The sequence below is a fragment of the Dama dama genome, chromosome 6 (assembly GCF_033118175.1).
Source record: "Dama dama isolate Ldn47 chromosome 6, ASM3311817v1, whole genome shotgun sequence".
Lineage (NCBI taxonomy): Eukaryota > Metazoa > Chordata > Mammalia > Artiodactyla > Cervidae > Dama > Dama dama.
The window spans coordinates 6,807,945-6,830,301 of NC_083686.1; the positions used below are offsets into that span (position 1 = coordinate 6,807,945).

At 45.4% G+C, this 22,357-nt stretch overlaps 1 protein-coding gene across 3 annotated transcripts in view; it reads right to left on the reverse strand.

Annotated features, from left to right (window-relative positions):
- Positions 1–22,357, reverse strand: part of CC2D2A (coiled-coil and C2 domain containing 2A) — a 126,041-nt gene that overhangs the window by 94,807 nt on the left and 8,877 nt on the right. For 2 of the 3 annotated variants that reach the window (XM_061145484.1, XM_061145480.1), the window contains exons 3-6: positions 21,155–21,238; positions 18,389–18,512; positions 495–583; positions 63–164 (exon numbers count right to left, since the gene is read on the reverse strand). In XM_061145484.1, coding sequence (XP_061001467.1) covers positions 63–164; positions 495–583; positions 18,389–18,512; positions 21,155–21,238 — 399 coding nt within the window. Of the gene's footprint in view, positions 1–62; positions 165–494; positions 584–18,388; positions 18,513–20,130; positions 20,229–21,154; positions 21,239–22,357 lie in introns of those variants that run through there. The other variant, XM_061145485.1, reaches the window with a different exon arrangement.

The window sequence follows — 22,357 nt, forward strand, 5'->3', positions numbered from 1 at the left end:
TGGAACATTTCTATTTGGCGTCACTGTCTTTGGTCACAAAGTAGGGATGGCCCATTTCTCACCTCCGTGCCAAATTCCGTCTCTGATTCTTTCTCGGTGGGACTTCGGAAGCGCCTGGGCCGAGGGGTGGGGATTTCCTGCAGCAGCGCACTTTCTGCTTTGGACTAAAAAGTCAAACAGAAAATTACTGCTAAGTAATGTCAGTGATGCTATGAAAACCTCAGTCACCATCTAGGGAGGAAATCAATCAGTAAAATACGCATGTTATACTTCTTTAAGAGGTAAAAACAATGGCTTAGAAAAAGGACATTACATTGTTCTTAAGTTTAATTTGCATCTGTGCTCCTAGTTAAATGCTGCATTAACCTTTAGAGCATGAAAAACAAATTTAACAGTATTCAAATCCACGCCGTTCTGAGCAAACGAATCAAGCTAGACAAGACTGGAAGCAAGGTAATTGGCGCCGAGAAAAATATCCCTGCGGTTTCTCTCACCCTTGCAGCCTGTAATTTCTCCCTCATGCGTTCTCTCATGGAAAATTCTGCAAAGCCTGTTCTGGAAGTTGAAGGGATTGGAGGCAAGCCTAAAACAATACAAGAAAATTACTTTAAAACAACATCTTTTTCTTCCAAAGGGGAGATTAGATTAAAAAATAACAAGAGAATGTCATTTTATTTTGCAAATTTAGAACTTCACATAAGCCATCATGGGATAAAGCTGAACAACCTCCCCCATCTGATGTAATAAGGACGTGTCTTGGCTTCTTTAAGACAGATAGTGACAAGTTCGGTCCTACCAGGGCTGACACATGGACTTAACTAAGAATTGAACAAATGACACTTGATTTTTCGAGGCGCAAGCACACCAGTTCAATTACCATTGGGAAGAGGCTCTCGAATTTATTGATTTGACAATAGGCTCCTTGGATGAATGAATGACTATTGATTAAATTTTGGGGTTTGACTTTCAACAGCACTGATAGCTTCAATCAGAGAAAGTTTTTCTACAGGCTCAAGCCATAGCCTTGGGCTATATCGAACAGACAACATTTATTTTGTACATAGTATCAAACCTGTACATAAACTCCTGGTGGCTCAGCGGTAAAGAATCCGCCTGCAATGCGGGAGCCACAGGAGACCTGGGTTCGATCCCTGGGTTGGGAAGATCCCCTGAAGCAGGGCGTGGCAACCCAACTCCACTATTCTTGCCTGGAGAATCCCATGGACAGAGGAGCCTGGTGGGATACAGGCCATGGGGTTGCAAAGAGTTGGACATGACTGAAGCAACTTGGCACGAACCTATACCTAAATATCATGAACTGTCGTTTAGCTATTATGTCCCAGGCTCTGTGATAATGTGTTGACTGAATGCATCTTCTCATCAACTTTATGCCATTCCTGCCAGGAGGGATCACTCACCGGGCATCTTGAAGATGAAGACCCTGGAGTAACTGGCAAGTAAGGGAAGTCTTTGTGGTTCACTGGCTAAGACTCCTTGCTCTCAGAGCAGGGGACCTGGGTTTGACCCCTTTTCAGGGAACTGGATCCCACATGCTGCAACTGAAAGGTCTCGTGTATCGCAACTAAGAGCCAACAAGACCAAATGAATAAATAAAAATAAATATTTTTTAAAAATCTTCAAAAAGGTGACCGGAACGACAATTGTGTACTCAGGAGGTACAATGCTTAGGATTTGATCCCCCAATGCTCTACACCATTATGAAAGGGGTAGGAATACAACACAAGGCTTGGGGAACAGAATGTTATGATACTTAAAGGAGAGGGGGCTCTACTGGGAGGAAGCAGAAGAAAAGATTGCAGAAGGAGTTTGGGGTCAAGTCATGGGGAGCCTCTGATGTCACATGAAGGAAACTGGAATATATTCTCTATGTGGTGGGGTGCCTTGAAGGACGTGGAGAGCAGAGGAGGAGCAGCAGCATTTTCTGGCCTGCACCAGGGCTGCAGGCACAGGACGGTTGGGGTGGAGATGCAGAGACCCCGGCTGGGATAATAAAGAGGAAGTCAGTGGGCATGGTTGCAAAGAGGCCGCAAGAAGATGATACGGTGGTTCCCAGTGATGATGGGGAGTGAAAGTCGCTCAGTTGTGTCCAACTCTTTGCAACCCCATGGACTATACAGTCCACAAAATTCTCCAGGCCAGAATACTGGAGTGGGTAGCCTTTCCCTTCTCCAGGAGATCTTCCCAACCCAGGGATCGAATCCAGGTCTCCCACGTGGCCGGCAGATTCTTTACCAGCTGAGCCACAAGGGAAGCCCGAGGCAAGCATTAATTCCCCCAGTAGCAGCACCTTCTGGGCACTTGGTGGACCAGCAAACACTCAGGCCAGACCCCAGACAGATCCACTGAATCAGAACCTGTAGGTGGAGCTGCCATCTGGGTGATTTTAAGACGGACTCAAGTTGGAGGACCCCCAGTTTAGAGAAGGCAAAGGTGTCTGAGGTTTTGGCCGAGGTAAGTATGGATTTGGGGCTCCTGAGAGAGAAAAAAGTGGAGGCATGCCAGCCTGGGAGGTACTGGTGAGGAGGGGGATTGGTTGACTTCTGTAAATCGGAGCTGGGACAAGTCTGAGATGCCGGCAGGATATGGGGACGTGTACTGGTCCTGCATGTTGAGCTCCAGGAAGGGGTCCAGCGCCCGAGATGGAGACCGAGGAAGTGTGTCTACCCTGGTGATGCTGACATTTGAGAAAAACCTTTCCTGAGCGAGAGAGTGTGGAGAGAGGAGTTTTCTGACCCTGTAGCCATCTGCCCTGTTAAAGGAGGAAGGCTAACAAGTGAAAGAAGAAGAGAGAAGGCAAGATGCTTTATTAGCAGGTGCTAATAAAGATGCTTTATTAGTGGGGAGCGAGGAAGCCATGCCGGGCAGAGCCCACCGCGCTGACCCCTCGCCTCTGCTTGTGCGGAAGAGGGAGCTATTTCTGCAGCCGGTCACTCGGTGCCGAGGCCAAGTGTGCTTCCTTTCGTGTGACAGAAGGATGTAAAATCTTACTTCATCGGGTGCCAACCACCTGCCTGAGGCTTCCTCCATGCCTGGTGGAAGGCCTGAAATAATCATCTTAAAGGTCACGTCTTGCATGTGCAGGCTGAGGTTCAAGTTCTTTACAAGAATCTCCTTTAGTTCCATGAACAGGCCTTTGGCATTTTTTAAGCCAACTTTAAAAATCAAGTCATCATTTCCCATTTTAAAGGCCATCTACCCATGGTGGATCATATCCCCATGTTAGAGTCCTAAGACTTTTCCTGTCTCACATCTGTCACGTTTTGAATTTATGTATTTGTGTGGTTATTGCATTAATACCTTCTTCCTCCCCCCAGTTCTGCGGTCCCCAGCCACACAGGGTGGGCACAGGTTAAGTGTCACTAAGTGTGAATGGACCACCTAGGCAGATAAAGGATTTCTAGACTGGACCCCTGCTCTCTGGCTGATCACCACCGCCCCGCACCGCCCCCCACCGGCCTTCTGCTCCCAGAAAGAAGCAATGTCTTTGAACATGAAAAAAAAAAATACTCTTGCTTATTTACTATCCCTCCTCTTTTATTTTTAAAAGAGATCTAGTTTTTCAAGTTGACTTAAAATAGCTGCTGCCTACATGGAGATTGTTAGAATAATTTTATGAATTATTCTTTAAAAGAGACAAGATATCATTCATAAAGTTATTCTAATGAACTCCATGGGGCTTCCCTGATGGCTCAGTGGTAAAGAATCCACCCGACAATGCAGGAGATGCAGGTTTGATCCTTGGATCAGAAAGATCCTCTGGAGCAGGAAATGGCAACCCACTCCAGTAGTCTTGCCTGGAGAATCCCACGGACAGAAGATCCTGGTAGGCTACAGTCCATGGGGGTTGCACAAAGAGTTGGACATGACTTAGCTCTAAGCAACAACAAAACGACAAACATGGAGTTCATTAGAATAATTTTATATTATTTAAAAGAGACAAGATATTTTATTTAAAAACCATCTGCTCTGAATAACGAAACTGAAGGGGCTTCTTTAGCAAGTATTAGTTTAAAAAGTCTTGGAAAATGTTGAGGGGGTAAAAAGTAGTCCTTTCTCAATTTTTAAAAATAAACTTGGTGTTAGTGAAAGACATTTGGAGGGTACAGAGATTTCTAAATTCGATCTGTACAACTAGGTGGTGAGATGTTGTTTTCCCAGCTAGAATGTGACCTGCTTGATGGCAAGGACTCTGATGGCGACTTTTGTACCTGGCACCTTGTAGCAGTAAATCAATGAAAAGGAAAATGCGTGGAGAAATGTGAAGGTGTGAGAGATGTCAGGCTGAAAGAGTGCGATGAAAATAATTCTTCGAATTTTGAAAGATTTGATTTGAGCATGTGCAAGAGCTTATGGGCAGTGAGAGAATTTCAAGACATTCCGTTAAACGTATATACATAATATATATACATAATGTCCATTGGTATGAAATAAGGATGCTTCAGCCAAGGGATGTTTTTCATCAGGGGCAGCAGGGGTTGTATTAATAGATTAGACAGCACTTCCCTGGCTGCCCAGCAGACCTGTGAGCCTCAGAGCCTCATCATCCTCATGTTTGCGAGTGGCTCCCAGATCTTCTCTGTGTCACCTTCTCCTGTCACCCACACTCACTGCACCCCACGTCTCTCTCTTTACAGACTTCGTCAAACGATCAACACTGTCCATTTTTCTCTAAACCACTTCCATGATACTTTACTCTTCAGAAAACACACACCCCCTTCTAATAAAAAAGGCGTTGCCCTTTGAAATAATTTTCCAATCTTCTCATCTACTGCCTCTGAGTTGATGTGACCTTGTTTCTATGGACAGGTGGGCAGGCTTCTAAGGTCTTCCCTCCACAATCTTGGACGTGCTCCCAGCACCCTGATTTGGGCTCCCAGCACCCTGACTTGGAAGTGCTCCCAGCACCCTGACTTGGGAGTGCTCCCAGCACCGACTTGGGAGTGCTCCCAGCACCCTGATTTGGGCTCCCAGCCTCTTGAACAGTGAGAACTCAATGTCTGCTGTTCAAGTCATCCATCTGCAATATTTCACTATAGCAGCATCAGCCAGCAGATACAGGGACCATCTGTCTGGGCAAGACCAGCCCCACCAGCTTTGCCATTTGTGCCTGTGTTCCAGCATCATCGTGGTGATTTCACAGGACAATGGGGCTTCCAACAGGCCTGAGTGAGACTCTGAAAAGTGGTAAAGAACATCATAGATACACTTTGACCCGACCATTTTGCCTTGGGTTGAGCCTTCCACTTTGCCTTGGCCAGAGTGGAAAAGACAACAGAAGCATCAGGAGGGCCAGATGCTGTGTGGGAGACACCAGGGTGACCATCTCAAACAAGCTTCTCAAATTTCTAAAAGGAAAACAGTAGGTAAAGCTTCTGAGCTTGAAATGTTTTTGTGGCAGTTAATCTCTGGCAGGGTATGAATACACATTCTACCCAACCCACTCAGGAGCTCTGGCTTAGAGAATTCAGTTCAAGCATCAGCTATGAAATCTTTCTCCCTGGGGCCTCCCAGGTGTCATGAGTGGTAAAGAACCCGCCTGCCAATGCAGGAGACATGAGGGACATGGGTTTGATCCCTGGCTTGGGAAGATCCCCTGGAGGCGGGCATGGCAACCCACACCAGTCCACTCCAATCCTGCCCTGGTGGCCTCAGATGGTAAAGATTCTGTCTGCAATGCAGGAGATCCAGGCTTGATCCCTGGGTTGGGAAGATACCCTGGAGAAGGGAACAGCTACCCACTCTAGTATTCTTGCTTGGAGAATCCCAAGGACCGAAGAACCTGGAGGGCTACAGTCCATGGGGCTGCAAAGAGTTGGATGTGCAACTGAATGATTAGCAACAACAGAAAAGATGAAATGTCTTCTCTAGTGAGATGGAGATGACCAGGATTTTCCCACCCTCATGATCAGCTTTAACAAGTTCAGAGACTTCCAAGCAGAGAAATAGGAGGTAAAGCTTCTGAAACTGCAAGAATTTTGTAGGAGAAACAGGTCAGGGTTGGAAGAAGGAGATCAGAAGCTCAGTTTTAGCCGAGTAAAATTTGGGTTGTCTCAAAACAGTTCATGGACCTAAGTAAATGGAAGAGCTGAAAAGAGGAAACTTCCGAAAGAAAACATAGAAGAAAATGTCCATGACCTTGGGTTTGACAAAGAATTTTTAGATACAATCCACACTAGAAAAGAAGTGATAAATTTGACTTCATCATGATTAACAACTTCTGTTTTGGAAAAGGGGGACTTCCCTGGTGGCTCAGTGGCAAAGAATCTGCCTGCCAGCGCAGGAGACACGGGTTCGATCCCTGGTCCGGGAAGATCCCACATACTGTGGAGCAAATTAGCCTGTGCTTTAGAGCCTGGGGCCTGCACCTGCTGAGCCCGTGAGCCACAACTACTGAAGCTTGTGCACCCTGGGGCCTGTGCTCTGCAATAAAAGAAGCCGCCGCAATGAGAAGCCTTCACACCACAACTAGAGCGTATCCCCGCTCAACGCAACTAGAGAAAAGCCCACGCAGCAAAAAGACCCCGGCACAGCCGAAAATAAACAACTAAACACGATTATAAAACAAAGAAGGTGAAAAGGTTAGACATTTGCTTGGAGACAATATTTGCTAACTATAGACCGGATGAAGTACTTGTATCCAGAGTGTACAGAGAACTCTTACAATTTCTCAGTAAGATGAAGCATCTAATTAATAACGTGTAAAAATTAAATAGGCAGTTTACTAAGATAACATACAAGTGGCTAATAAGCATCTGAAAAATACCCCATATCATTAACCACTAGGAAAATACAAGTTAAAAGCACAATGAAATAGCACCGTACATGCATTATAAAGGCTACAATGGAAGACAGATAAAATCAGTTGTTTTTAGGCAGTGAAGAAACAGAAACTCTTACAAACTGTTGGTGGGAAAGTGAAATGATACAGCCACTTTGTGAAACAGATTAGCAGTTTCCTATACAGTTAAATATATACATTCATCATATGACCCGGTTCACAGAAGCATGATTCATAATGGCCCCAAACTAGAAATAATCCAAATATCCATCACCAGGTGAATGTAAATAAAATGTATGCACACATATCCAGATGATGGAATAGAATTTAGTAATAAGAAGTAACACAGTGTGGATATATGCTACCACGTTTATTATCTTGAAAAACATTTTGCTAAGGGAAAGAAGTCAAACACAAAGTGCTACATATTGTACGATTCTGTTTACATGAAATGTCCAGAAAAGGCATATTTGCAGGAATATATTTAAAACAAACCAGTGTTTGTCTAGGGCTGGGGGTGGCAGTGGTTGCAAATGGGCATCAAGGATTTTTGGAGTGATGAAAATGTCCTGAAACCGGATCGTAGTGATGGTTACACAGACCTAGACATTTACTAAACGTCATTGAATTGTACACTTACAATGGGTGAATTTTATGATATGCAAGTTATACTTCCACAAGTCTATTAAAATGCGAGCTGTCTTATGCGATATGCAAACGTGGCTTTGAGTAGGTAGTTCACATTTAGTCTGAAAGAGTCCCAGACTGGAGACAAAAATCGGGGACTGATCAGTTATACCTACAGTATCTAGAAGCTGAAATTGAAAGTATCGAGATGACAGAGAGAATGAATGTTGATTAAGGAAAGGGGGCTGAGCACCCAGCTTAGGGGCTCCAACTATTAGAGGCTGGGGTGTAGGAACCCGCGAGGAGGTGGGGAGGTCCAGCCAGGGAGGGAGAAGGAAGACCCAGGAGAGTGGTGTCCAGGAGCTAAGTGCAGAGGAGGGGAAGTGTGGCTGAAGGTCAAGGAAGGTAGATGAAGCGCTGACCCTAGGATTGAGTGAACGCGTGGTTCATGGGCACCTCGACAAGGATGGGGTCGACAGGGAGTGGGGATCTCAGTTAGAGGAGAAAGTTCAAGACTGCAGAAAGAATGGGAGTAGATGACCCTGGAGAAATTTTGCTATGACGGAGTTTTTGGGAAGATGCCTTTCTTGATAACTCATGACAAAGATGTGTGTGTGATAAGTCCCTTCGGTCGTGTCTGACTTTATGCAGCCCTGTGGACTGTAGCTTGCCAGTCTCCCCTGTCCATGGGATTCTCCAGGCAAGACTACTGGAAGGGGTTGCCATGCCTTCCTCCAGGGGATCTTCCCAATCCAGGGATCGAACCCGCATCTTGTATGTCTCCTGCACTGGTAGGTGGGTTCTTAACCACTAACACCATCTGGGAAGCCCAATGATAAAGATGGGTCTGTTTAATATTCTTTGAGTCCTTTTAAGAGATGGGCAGTCAGGTGTGGCCACAAGCAGAGACAGAGGAGAGGCTCTGTAGGCAGGGGGCAGGGCGTAACATGCAGGGCACATGGAAGGGCACTGAGGTGGTCAGGAGGAGAAGACAGAAGTGGGTGAGGGCTTCGACCATGGCTTTTGTGGGATTTCTGAGGGAAAGAGAAGGCAGGGCAGGGTAAGCAGGTTCAGTTCAGTTCAGTTCGGTTGCTCAGTCGTGTCCGACTCTTTGCAACCCCATGAACTGCAGCACGCCAGGCCTCCCTGTCCATCACCAACTCCCAGAGTCCACCCAAACCCATGTCCATTGAGTTGGTGATGCCATCCAACCATCTCATCCTCTGTCACCCCTTCTCCTCCTGCCCTCAATCTTTCCCAGCATCAGAGTCTTTTCAAACAAGTCAGCTCTTCACATCAGGTACCCAAAGTATTGGAGTTTCAGCTTCAACATCAGTCCTTCTAATGAATATTCAGGACTGATTTCCTTTAGGATGGACTGGTTGCATCTCCTTGCAGTCCAAAGGACTCTCAAGAGTCTTCTCCAACACCACAGTTCAAAAGCATCAATTCTTCGGCGCTCAGCTTTCTTTATAGTCCAACTCTCACATCCATACATGACCACTGGAAAAACCATAGCCTTGACTAGACAGCCCTTTGTTGACAAAGTAATGTAAACAGGTTAGGACGGGCCAGTTTGAGCTGTTCTGATGGGCTCTAAGGTACGGGGTGGTCTCTTGTTGCCGGGTACCTGGCCCTGCAGTGATCCAGGCAGAGGACTCTTGCTTCCTGGGATTCGACTGGCCAGACCGAAGGGGTAAGGCTCTGGGTTGGTTAGTTAGCATTTCAGGCATGCTCCAGTCTGGGGTCTTTGCTGTCTCTAAAGTTCTAAACAATTGGCTAGTGTCTCCCCAACCAGAAAGTTTTCTTTTTCTTTTAAGATGTCAAACATAATATTCAGAAAAAAAATGTTATCAAATATAGCATACTATTTATTTTTACTTATATAAATATTTTACTTAATACAATAATTCACCACCCCTCCCAGTACCCTGTAAGGTCATGAACTCCAAAGTGGATGAACTTTTGACATTTCCTGCATCAGTGTGCATCCTCTTATTAGAATCTTCTTTCCTTTTCCAGCTGCTGGGCTCCAAGGCAACTCCCAAGAGTAGCTCCTCTGGGTGGTTCTCTTTGTCTTGTACTGAACTTTATAACATTTGTTTCCTGGGTCAGTCTTTCCATCTCTTGGTGACTTTTAAAAAGTATGCCTATAACAAATGATCTGTTTTTCTTTCATTTGCATCAAGTTTCACTGGATTCTGAACTTTATTTGCAATCAATACTGAAAAATTGGCTCGGAAATGATGCTTTAATCAGAGAAACCAACACGAATGAATGGAAAACAGATGTCAGTAATGAAGAAATTTATGTTCATAAGAAACTACTTAGCATTTGATAGCTCCTCCCTTAAGAGATGGTGCAAGTTGGAATTGTGGCAGAAATGTGTACTTTTTTCCTAAATGTTTATTTGATTTGGAACAAGCGCCCGTTCAGCGCAATGCTATCTTTATTTGGAATGTCATTGACTATGTCGTTGATTATGTGTATGTTTGAATAGCAGTTAGAAGCCGAACGTTTCAATGTGTGTGTTTATACTGCTGTTCATCAGGGAGGTGGCCCCTCTGGGCATGTGCCTGGAGCAGAGGGGGATGCCAGATCATCAAGGATGCTTGTACCTAAGTATCTGAAGACAATCTGGACTTGACAACACTTGGAGTGCTGTAGCCTGTAGGGATGCTGCAGTATAGAGAAGGTCATAGGTTCAAGGTCAGGAGCTGGGGTCATAGAATTGAGCAACAGGCCAGACCTATAAGAGGAAGTCAAGAATTTGGACCTAAGCGAGCATGTCCAAGCTATGGTTTTTCCAGTAGTCATGTATGGATGTGAAAGTTGGACCATAAATAAGGCTGAGTGCTGAAGAACTGACGCTTTTGAACTGTGGTGTTGGAGAAGACTCTTGAGAGTCCCCTGGGCAGCAAGGAGATGCAACCAGTCCATCCTAAAGGAGATCAGTCCTGAATAGTCATTGGAAGGACTGATGCTGAAGCTGAAGCTTCAATACTTTGGCCACCTGAGGCAAAGAGCTGACTCGTCCTGAGGCTGGAAAAGATTGAGGGCAGGGGAGAAGGGGACAACAGAGGATGAGATGGTTGGGTGGCGTCACCAGCTCAATGGACAGGAGTTTGAACAAACTCTGGGAGATGGTGAAGGACAGGGAAGCCTGGCGTGCTGCAGTCCGTGGGGTCGCAGAGTCAGACACGACTTAGAGCGTGAACAACAGCAAGAGAGCCGGGACACTTGGCTGGCAGGAGGCGGTGGGCGGGTGGCTGTGGTCACTGGGTGGTGAGTGAGCGCAGGGAAACCAGAGCACAACCACGAGCAAAGTACAGACGGCATTGCAGTTTCCCGGGGCAACTGTAGACCATTATCTTTAAAGACCAGAGTTAAGATTTGTGCGTGTAGAATGAGGCTGCAGTGCAGCAATTATTAACACAAATTCATTTAGTATCAATGCAATAATTTGTGGGAACTATATTCAATATCCCGTGATAAACCATAATGGAAAATATGAAAAGGAATGTATATATATGTACGATTGAATCACTTTGCCGTAGACCAGAAATTAACACAACATTGTAAATCAATGACACTTCAACAACAACAGCAATGGCAAAACCAAAAAGAACGGATTTTCCTGACGTGTGTAGACTGGAGTTTCAGTTCTGGCTCTACCATCTACAGCGGCTGGTTCTCCTTGAACCTGAATTTCCGAAACTATAAAACAACGCCTGATGACGGGGCTGATCGGAGTTAACGTAATGCATATAAAGACAGTGCCTGCGTATGATCACCCTCACCCTCAGAAGAGGGAAATATTTGTGTTGGTTACTTAGCATGAAGTTCTTCTTCCAGTTGGAGAAGGTGACCATGTAGGTGCCAGACCCTTGGCGGGGCGCTTGCTGTTTATCATCTGATTTCATTGTCATGATGGCTGCACGAAGCCAAGGCTTTTATGATCTCCGTTTTACAAACGAGGCTCCTGCAGCTGAGGGAGTCTAGGTTGTTGCTCCAGGTCCCATGACCAAAAGTAGTGACAAGCAGTAGTGAGCCTGATTTCAGTGTCTCTGCTGTCGGGGAATGTTTGTGGACTTGAAATGTTTATTTCTCTTAATCTTGTGCAACATAATGGAGTAAGCGTAAGAAAAGAGAATGAGGAATCTTGATGGGAATCTCATCAGAAAGCTTACTGCCTGGCTTAGCACACTCTGAGAACATTAAGTTCTCAGAGTTCAAGGTTGTCAGGTTTATCATCTGTTTGTCTGCCCTCTTTCTTTCTCTCTCTCGAGTTGAAGAGATTTATGATCTGTTTGTCTTTCTTTCTTTCATTCTTCCTTCCTTTCTTTCCTCTTTCACTCTCAGAGTTCAAGGATGCCAGATTTATCATTTGTTTGTCTCTTCCCTCTGTCCTTCCTTTCCTCCCCTTTCCCTCTGTCTCTTTTTCTCTCTCTGGGGGAGAGGAGGACGGTTCAGGTGAACAAGTAAGTGTCTAAGGAAGAAAAATACAATGAAATCATAAGAGCTTAAAACAGTTCCACAACTTCCTTAGCATAAATCTTTTTGGAAGAGAGAAACCACTAAATCTGAGGTTTTGCCTAGAAAAAAGGTAGGTAAGTAGTGTTTATAAATCAGTCATGAGAAACAGCCTCTTGAACCTTTTATTAGTCCCAGCCCAGGTTGGGGAGGGGTGCCAGAAGGGCTCAATATATGAAAATCAATCAATGTAACACACCTCGTTAACAGAACAAAGGCCAGAAACCACCCGATCACCTAAATGGATACAGAAAAAGCATCTGACAAAATGCAACGTCCTTTTATGATAAAAACATTCAACACACTCAGAATAGAAGGAAATTACTTCAACACGGCAAAGGTCATACATGAAAAGCCCACAACTGACATTATACTCAGTTGTGAAAAGCTGAAAGCACCTCCTCCAAGATGAGGAACAAGGCGAGGAAGCCCCCCCGCCCCCAACTTCTACTCAACACAGGGCTACAAACCCAGACCCGAGCATCCGGCAAGAGCCGTAGGCTGTGTCCTCCCGCCTCATCCCCAGTGCGATGGTATTTGGAGGTGGGGCCTTTGGGAGGTGATTAGGTCATGAGAGGGTAGAGCTGTCACGAATGGGATTACTGCCCTTAGGAAAAAGACCCCAGAGAGCTCCCTTGTCCCTTCTGCCATGTGAGAGCACAAGAAGAAGACAGCCACTTATGAACCAAAAATGAGACCCTCCTTACCAGACACCATATCTGCTGGTGCTTTTATTTTGGATTTCTCAGGCTTCAGAACTGTGAGAAATAAATTTCTGCTGCTAATAAGCTCCCCAGTCTAGAGTACTAACAGAGCCAATAGACTAAGAGAGAATAAGTTACAAAAGGCATTCAAATTGGAAAGAAAGAAGTAAAATTATCTCTGTGTGCAGATGACATGGCCTTTTAAAAAATATTTATTTAGTTATTTTAATTGGAGGATGATTACATTATAATATCGTGATGGTTTTTGTCATACATCAACGTGAATCGGCCACAGGCATACTGTGTCCTCCTGAGCGCTTCCCCTACCTCCCTCCCCACCCTATCCCTCTAGGATGTCACAGAGCACTGGCTTTGGGTTCCCTGCATCATGGATCAAACCCCCACTGGCTATCTATTTTACATACAGTAATGTGTATGTTTCAATGCTCTTCTCTCAAATCACCCCATCCTCTCCTTCCCCTAACGTGTCCAAAAGTCTCTTCTTTACATCTGTGTCTCCTTTGCTGCTCTGCATGTAGGATCATCCGTACTATCTTTCTAGATCCCATATATAAGTATTAATATGCGGTATTTGTATTTCTCCCTCTGACTTAACTTCGATCTGTATAATAGGCTCTAGGTTCACCCACCTCATTAGAAGTGACTCATGTGTATTCCTTTTTATAGTTGAGTAATATTCCATTGTGCATATGTACCACAACTTTCTTATCCATTCATCTACGGATGGACATCCAGGTTGCTTCCATGTCCTAGTTATTGTAAATAATACTGCAATGAACATTGGGGGAACATATGTCTTTTTCAATTCTGGTTTCCTCGGGGTATAAGATGACATGGTCTTATATAGAGAAAATCCTAAAGATTCCACACAAATACACACACACATACACACACACACACACACAGAAGTATGCATGCACAAACTGTGGAAACAAATAAGCAAATTCAGCAAAGTTGCAGCATAGAAAATGCATATGCAAAAATCAGTTGTGTTTCTATACACTAACAATGAAACATCTAAAAAAGGAAACTAAGAAAACGGTTGCATTTACAATAGCATGAAAACAATGAACACTTAGGAATGGATTTAACCAAAGAGGGGAAACACTTGCACACTGTAAACTGTAAAACACTGCTGAGAGAAATTAAAGAAGACACAAATAAATGGAAAATCATCTCATATTCATGGACTGGAAAGCTTAATACTTTAAATACTTTACATTAAAATGTCAGTACTATGAAGGCAATCAATAGATTTAATGCAATACCTATCACAATCTCAATGGTATTTTTCTCATTAAAAATTTATCCTAAAATTCATCTGGAATATTGAGGGACCCTGAAATAGCCAAATCAATTTTGAAAAAGAAGAACAAAATTGTAGGCTCAGACTTCATGATTTCAAAGCATTATAAAGCTACAGCAAATAAAACAGTGTGGTACTGGCATAAAGACAGACGTATAGACCAATAAAATAGAACAGAGAACTTGCAAATAAAACCTGGCAGATATGATCAAATAATCTTCAACAAGGATGTGAAGATCACTCAATGGGGAAAAGACAGTATCTTCAACAAATGGTGATGGGAAACTTGCTATCCACATGGAAAAGAATGAAGTTGACCCTTACCTTACACAATAAACTCAAGATGGATTGAAGACATAATTTTAAGACCTAAAATTATAAAATTTCTAGAAAGACACAGAGGAAGTCTTCTGACATTGAGATTGGTAAGGATTTCTTGGACGTGACACCAAAATCACAGGCAATGCAGACTAAAATAGACAAAGGCTAAAGTAGACAAAGGCTAAAATACTTCAAACTTCTGTGCCTTGAAGGACACAATCAACAAAGTGAGAAGACGAAGTATGGAGTGGAAGAGAACATTTACAAATGATATACCTGACAAGGGAGTATTGCCCAGAATATGTAAACAACTCCTACAATGCAACAATGATAACAAGAAAGCAAGTAATTTGATCAGAAAATGGGTAAAGGAAAGGCCTTTCTGCAATGGTGATAAACAAATGGTCAAACAAGCTTGTGAAAAGATGGTCAACATCACTACTCATTAGAAAAACGCAAAGTAAATCCATGGTGAGATACCATCTCACACCAATGAGGGCGGCTAATATTAAAAAACAAAAAAACGACAAACAGAAAACAACCAGTTTTGGTGAAGATACGGACAAATTGGAAGCTTTGTGCATTATTGGTGGACATGTAAAATTTTGACGCACCCAGGATGGAAAACAGTAATGATGGTTTCCTCAAAAAAATTCAAAATAGAAATGCCATATTTGTTCTTGCTCATGTTTAGTCATGTCCAAGTCTTTGTGACCCTATAGACCGTAGCCCACCAGGCTCCTCTATCGATGGGATTTTCCAGGCAAGAATAATGGAGTGGGTTGCCATTTCCTTCTCCAGGGGATCTTCCCGACCCAGGGGTCAAACTCACATCTTTTGCATTGGCAGGCGAATTCTTTGCCACTGAGACACCTGGGAGGCCCAGAGATACCATAGGAACCAGCAATTTCACTTCTTGGTATACATCCAAAAAAAAATTAAAAGTAGGATCTTGAAGAGGTATTTGCATGTTCATATTGAAAATAGCATTATTAGCAATAGTCAAGAGGGAGAAGCAACCCAAAGTCCATGAAGGATAAATGGATAAGCCAAGGGTAATCTATACATGGGATATTATTCAGCCTTAAAAGGGGTCCCTGTCACAAGCTACAATGTGGATGAACCTTGAAGACATGATGCTAAGTGAAGTGAGCCAGTCACAAAGACAAATACTGCATGATTCCACTTACACTAGGTATCTGTGTGTGTGCGTGCTCAGGTGCTTCAGTTGGGTCTGACTCTTTGCAACCCTATGGAATGGAGTCCACCAGGCTCCTCTGTCCATGGGATTCTCCAGGCAAGAATACTGGAGTGGGTTGCCATTTCCTCCTCCAGGGGATCTTCCCAACCCTGGGACCAAACCCAGGTCTCTTACATCTCCTGCACTGCAAGTGGATTCCTTACCACTGAGCCACCAGGGAAGCCCAAGACATATCTAAAGTCATCAAATTCACTGAAGCAGAGAGCAGAATGGTGGCTTCCAGGGCCCCGGGGTGGCGAAAGGGGGAGTTACTCTTTAACAGGGATAGCATTTCAATTTTACAAAATGAACTAGTTCTGGAGATCTATCGCACAACAGCGTGAATATAGGTAATTCTACTGAACTGTATCTTGAAAAACGATTGAGATGGAAAATTTTATGTTTTTTTAAAATAATTAAAAATACTCTGGCAAATACAAGAAAGAAAAAAAAATGTGGCAAAATCTTGTTAATCCTTGGATAAGATACGCTTCACTATACTTTTTACTTCTGTGTAGCTTTGAATCTTCATAATGAAGAATAGGGTTCCCCAAGGGTACTATGTTTAGGATTCTCGGCAGTTGCCTTGGTGACATCAGATTTACTTTGAGAATATCCAAGTTCCTTTGATAACCATACACATACAACCTAACAGATGAGCTGAAATGTTGTTAGTATAGGAAGTAAGGTCATGTTTCCAGTTTCACTGGGGAAAAGTAAGAACAGGGGTCGAGTAGAAAACATGCTTGCATGATGGAAATCCCTTTCGCTAAAAAATCATGCCGTTTGCAGAGACATGGGTGGGAAATCCCATGGACAGAGGAGTCTGGTGGACTACTGACCAAAGGGTCACAGAGAGTTAGCCATGACTGAAGCAACTTAAAATAGGCGACTAATGAGAACTTACTCTGTAGCACAGGTGTGCGCGTGTTGAGCTGCTCGGTCGTGTCCGGCTCTTTGCGACACCATGGGCTGCAGCCTGCCAGGCTCCCCTGTCCCTGGGATGCTCCAGGCAAGGATCCTGGAGTGGGTTGCCATGCCCTCCTCCAGGGTATAGCACAGGGAACTCTACTTAATGCTCTGTGGTCACGTGAATGGGAAGGGACATTTAAAAAGAGGGGATATACATATATATGGATATATGTATACATTCTGGAGTGGGTTGCCATTTCAATCTCCAATTTAGAATGCTAATGCATATTATTTAAACCTTCAAGGCAGCACACACTATTTAAAATGCTTGTACATCTTCTTTTTGATTTGATCCTTACAATCACCCCCATGGTGACACGGAAACATTATCTCCCCTATTTTAGAAAGAAGGAAAGAATTCACTTTTCACAGAGCCTTTATTCCTGGACACACTCTGACATTTTTTTCCCCCCTTGAACTTAAAAATATTTAAAACAATTAAATATTCCATAGTTGTGCTATGGACTGAACTGTCCCCACAACATTTATAAGTTGAAGCCCTGACCCTCAGGGTGACTGTATTTGGGGATAGGGCCTCTAAAGAGGTCATGAAGAGGTCATATGGTGGGGCCCTGATGCAAAAGGGTTAGTGTCCTTCTAGGAGGAGACACCAGAGGGAATACACAGTGAGATGGCAGCCACATACAAGACAAGGGAGGCCTCAGTGGAAACTGACCCCGTGGGCACCTTGGTCAGGGACTTCCAGCCTTCAGGATTTGTGAGAAAATAAAAGTTTGGTGCTTTTGAACCGTCCAGTCTACGGTATAGTATATTAGGGCAGCCTGCGCACACTAAGATAAACTGTAACCTTCGGTAATGAATAATTCTGTGCATTTAGGAACAGAAGCAGCTGCATGGGCTAAAGCGTGGTTCTGTTATAGTCGTTTGTACCAGTCCTATTGCGTCATTGCTCTCGGAAGCGAACCGCATTTTTCTTAGGGTCAGACTTCAGATGAGCTTGCTTCCAAAAGCTCTCTAATTTCCAATAGGTATTTTACTCCCTAGCTTAGCTACAGGGAAGTAGGGTAACAGCTGAGTAATAACAGTTACAGTTAAGAAGTGTAACACACTTTCTTCTCTGGTCTCATCCACTGATCAAAAACAGCAACAGGGACTTCCCTGGTGGTCCAGTGGCTAAGATTCCCCAATGCAGGGAGCCCAGTTCAATCCCTGGTCAGGGAACTAGATCCCACATGCCACAACCAGAGATCCTGCATGCTGCAATGAAGATCTAAGATCCCACATGTCACAATTAAGACCCGAAGCAGCCAAATAATTAAGCAAATAGATTTTTTTTTTTAAAAGCAACAAGTGAGGGGTAATAATTTTCCCTACAATGAGCCGATAATGAACGACGGCCACTGTGATGAGCAAGAGAAATCCTGCGGTAAAATACAGGCCATGGTTCCTGGGTGGGGGGCGGGATGGAAATTATGTGTGTTTGTGTTGTGGGAGGGGTTGGGGGAGGGGTAAGAGAAGGGGTCCTCAAGCGGCAAGGTCTCCAAGAGCCTCAGAGACATCCTCAGATTTTCCAACATCCGATTCCAGTCCCATCATTGACAAATATGCCTTGCTATTTCACCTGCCTTTGAATTTCTACCTATCTGATTATTTGCACCATTTCTATTTCACTGAGCGCTTCCAAAATTCTGTAGCTATATAACTATGTCCTGTGGTTGTATCCTGTCTCCCAGACAGATGCTAACCTAGAAATTTACTCTCAGAGCTGGGGTGAAGTGTTGTGCAGGGTGGTGGACACGTACCAAAATAAAAAACAATTCCCCTGACAAGTCCCCGTGTTGCTCCGTGCTGATCACAGGAGGCAGCAGATAAATACTGAATGAACTGAACGCAGAGACACTTACTCCGGGCGCCCCGCCGGCTTGTCATGCCCAGGAGGCGGGTGTCAGAGCCCTCTTGCACTGGCTCCTGCTGGTCGTCCACAGGGGATTTTTCTGACACCATTTCCTCGCGGCCGGCAGCTGGCAGCTGTGGGCAGAGGGTCAGAGGTTGTGGCTCCCAGGGCTTTGGTTGACTCAGATCCTATCTCGGGATGAGGTGGGTCACTTAGCAAAAGGACAGGACTCGATCCTACTCAGATCTAGATAATCATGGTCTCTGCCACCTGGGTCGCTGTGGTCAGCCCCCCCTCACCCCACAGGAAGCGGTGGTGATCCTGACTTTCTCTAAGAGGTTTCTTGTTGGAGAGAGCGACCCAGGCACCCTAAAATAAAATGAGTGTTTTCACTTTTTCTAGGTACAATGCATAGCACTCTGTAGAAATTTGGAGGAAAGGGAACTAGAAAAATAATTATCGAACTACTTGATCCCAGCTTCAACTCATTTGGTGAGAGAGTATGCTTGGGTGTGTCTGACTCTTTGCGACCCCATGAACTGCAGCCCACCAGACTCCCCTGTCCTTGGGGTTCTCCAGGCAAGAACACTGGAGTGGGTTGCCATTTCCTGCTCCAGGGGATCTTCCTGGCCCAGGGATCGAACCTGCTTCTGCTGTATTGGCAGGCGGATACTTTACCACTGAACCACCAGGGAAACCCATTTGAAAGAAGCAGTCAAAATGTCCTGGGTTAACCTAAGGCGAAGACCAGCTTCTGACTCCTCCCCCAGACTTTTAGAGGAGGGTGGGCAGGTGAGCAGAAGGAGCAATGAAGGCCACAGGTGAGGTGAGTGAGTGATGGCCTCTGGACCAGCCAAAGGCTGGCCTCTGAACCCCGATGTACAGCGGGACTCGGGGTGAGTTAGTGAACTGCCTACCTTCCTTCCTCACTGTAAACGAAGGGAAACAAAAAGCCCATTCACCGAGATGCTGCTACCTATCAGGCACTTGGTACACCATTGACATTCTGACTTAAATGAATGTCCTGGAGTAGACCTGAGATATGATTAAAAAAAAAAAAAAATCCCCTAATGATTCTGACGTGCCACTGGGGTTAGAAACCCTCCCCCAGACTTCTCACAAAGCCCGGAAGACTGCACGTGGTCTGTGATCGGGGCTCCTGCGCAGTGGAGGAATGAGACCTGTCTCTAGAAAGCGCACGCCTGGGACTGCCTTCTCTCCATCCCCACGCCTTCCTCCGGCTCAGTCTAAGCTGCGCATCCACCCTGGTCACCCCTGCTCACTGTGAGCGTGGCCTTGGAGCTGGGGACTTGAGCTCTTTGCTTCTGCACTGGCTCATCTGCTGCCTCCGTGGGGCTCCCTGGCCCCGGGCTGGCCCTGCCAGGAAGGGTTAAACCTCCCTGACTGGCCAGGGGACCAGCCTTCCGGCCGGGTACCGCTTCCCTCCCCTCGCCTCCCCCACCGGCCCGCTCCATGCACCAGCAGAGAAGGAGGCGCCTCGGCCCGGTTTATCCCAATGGGATGGTGCTGGGTGAGGGGGGGAGGCTGAAAAGGGGGTCTCTCTCCAGAGTTCAGCTCTCACACTGCCCTCCCCACCTCCAGGCAGCCCCGTCACGTGACTGCTGGCTCAAAATGGCGTTCCCTCCTCCTCCCTTGCTGGCATCTGGATTTTCCCGAGCAAACCGCCCCTCCACGAGATCTTTCCTGCCTCCCTCCGCAGGGGACGACTCCTTTGCAAGGGCATCTATTTACCTTGAGAAGGTGGACCTTGCTCCGGGATGCTCCAAGCCAGGGAGGGTAATTTCTGAAGCAGAGCAGGGCCAGGGGTGGGACCACCAGCCAGCACTCCACCCGGGGAGAAGGGGGTTGGCCTCTGGTTTAAACCAAGGCGGAATTTGGGCTTGGAGTTGGAGAAGGTGGGAGTTCCCAGGATTTGTTATCCTGCACTGCCATCTATTGCACATCTTAGTTTATGGCCTTTGATGATGTCGACTTAAAAAAAAAAAAAGATGCACAATTTGGGAGCTGCCAGTTAAGTTTTATTTGGGCCAAAATGAGGACTGCAGCCTGGGAGACAGCACCTCTGAGAAGCTGCTCCAAAGAGAGAGGGGGGAAAAGATGGTATATTCTTGATTTTGGTAAAGGGTGGATACACGCAATCAAGCACATATTTTTTTTTTTTTTTTTTTTGTAGAAAGTTTCTGCTGGTCTCGTAAAGCTTCTGCTAGTCATGAGAAACAATCGTCACCATGAAGGAGTTTACTGCTTTTCTAGATACGAGGAGATATAAGAAGTGGGCTCATAAAATCAGCTCCTGAGAACATCTGACTATCTAAAGACCTAGCCTGCCAGTTTCCCGGAGCACAGAGCACCTCACGTCTGCTCTCCACCTTGACCTCCTCTAGGGGATGTTGGAGGTCAGTGGCTACAGCAGCACATGCTTTAATCCTGGTAGAGGCAGATGGCAAGCAGCCACGGCAAGTGCCGATTTGTGGTTGACAATGACGGTACTGAAGGGCCTCTTTCCAGCATTTCTAAACTTCTCTCCAGGGATGCGAGAAACCTTAGGGGAAAGATGCTCCAAACACTGCCCATGGCTTCATGGTGAGGGTCACCCATGAAGCCCCACACAGGGTCCTTCACCTGGACCACCCACCCGCATCCCTGTCTCCTCCAGAGAAACCCAAGTGCTGGTACCCGCGGGAGGCCACGTGGCCCCTCCGTATGCGGTGGGCTCTTAACCAACAGCCCAGCAGGCAAGTTCTGCCAACCCTACCTGCTTCTTTCTTTTTTGTCTTGGAACCTTCGAGGGCTTCTTCTGTCTTTCCTCTTCTGCATCCTCACCGTCATCAACAAACTCCTTTGTGAAAATGCAAATGGAAATGTGGTCACTTAGTGTGTACATGTAAATTGGGAAAAAATGGTAAGAAAGAAAGAGGGGTGGGATTCTTGGGTGTTCCAATGACCGCCTTGGTCTGGACCCTACACCCACTAATGCTGAATGTGGTGAAGGGGCAGTTGACGGAGCTACACAGCCACCATCTGCTTTGCTGCAAAGAGACACGTTCTTGAAAAGTTGTATCCAAACAGAAAGATGGTCAATGGGATGGTGTTGGAGATTCCATGGCCCCAGGTGCTCATTCAGGCCTGGGGCATTAACTGGGTGCTTACTATGTTCTAGGGGGCTTTCCTTGTGGCTCAGATGGTAAAAGAATCCACCTGCAATGCGGGAGACCTGGGTTCGATCCCTGGGTTGGGAAGATGCCCTGGAGAAGGAAAAGGCTCCCTACTCCTGTATTCTGGCCTGGAGAATTTCATGGACATATATAGTCCATGGGGTTGCAGAGTCAGACACGACTGAGCGACTTTTTAACTTTTACTGTGTTCCAGGCCTTGTGGGCACAGAGATGCCTGGTGACTTCCCCCAAAAGTCACAATGTCATGAAGGCCACCAGCAAGTGGATCTGCCAGGACTGATGTTCTGACCCAGATGGAGGCCCCTAGCCCAAGAAGACAGAATCACCCTGAGGGTCTCCATGGTTGGTCTTCTCTGCTCCCAGCCTTATAATCAGGTAGAGGGTAATGAAGATATGTGTGAAATCACCATGAATGTTTAGACTTAATAGAAATTTTTGCAGGTCTTTTTGAAAAGGGAGACATCCTGTAACAGCTCCAGTTTGGTTTCTTTTTCCACGTGATGCTTTCTAAATTTGTGGTCAAAAGTTTTTAAAGCTGAAGCTTCTCTAGTTTCCAGCTTTAAAGTTTTCTAGTCTGAGTTTTTCACACCAGGGCACAAGCACCTCTGGGTATAAAAGAGGTTGCAGGATGAATCTAGAACCTCTCCTGGTATACCAGATTTGACAGTTTTGTCCTAAAATTGGAAAATTTCTGTTCTTCTACTGGAATTTGGAACACAAAGCATGGATTTGAATCATGTAAGGTTTCTAAGAAATGGCATGCAGTTTGCTGGGCTAGGTGC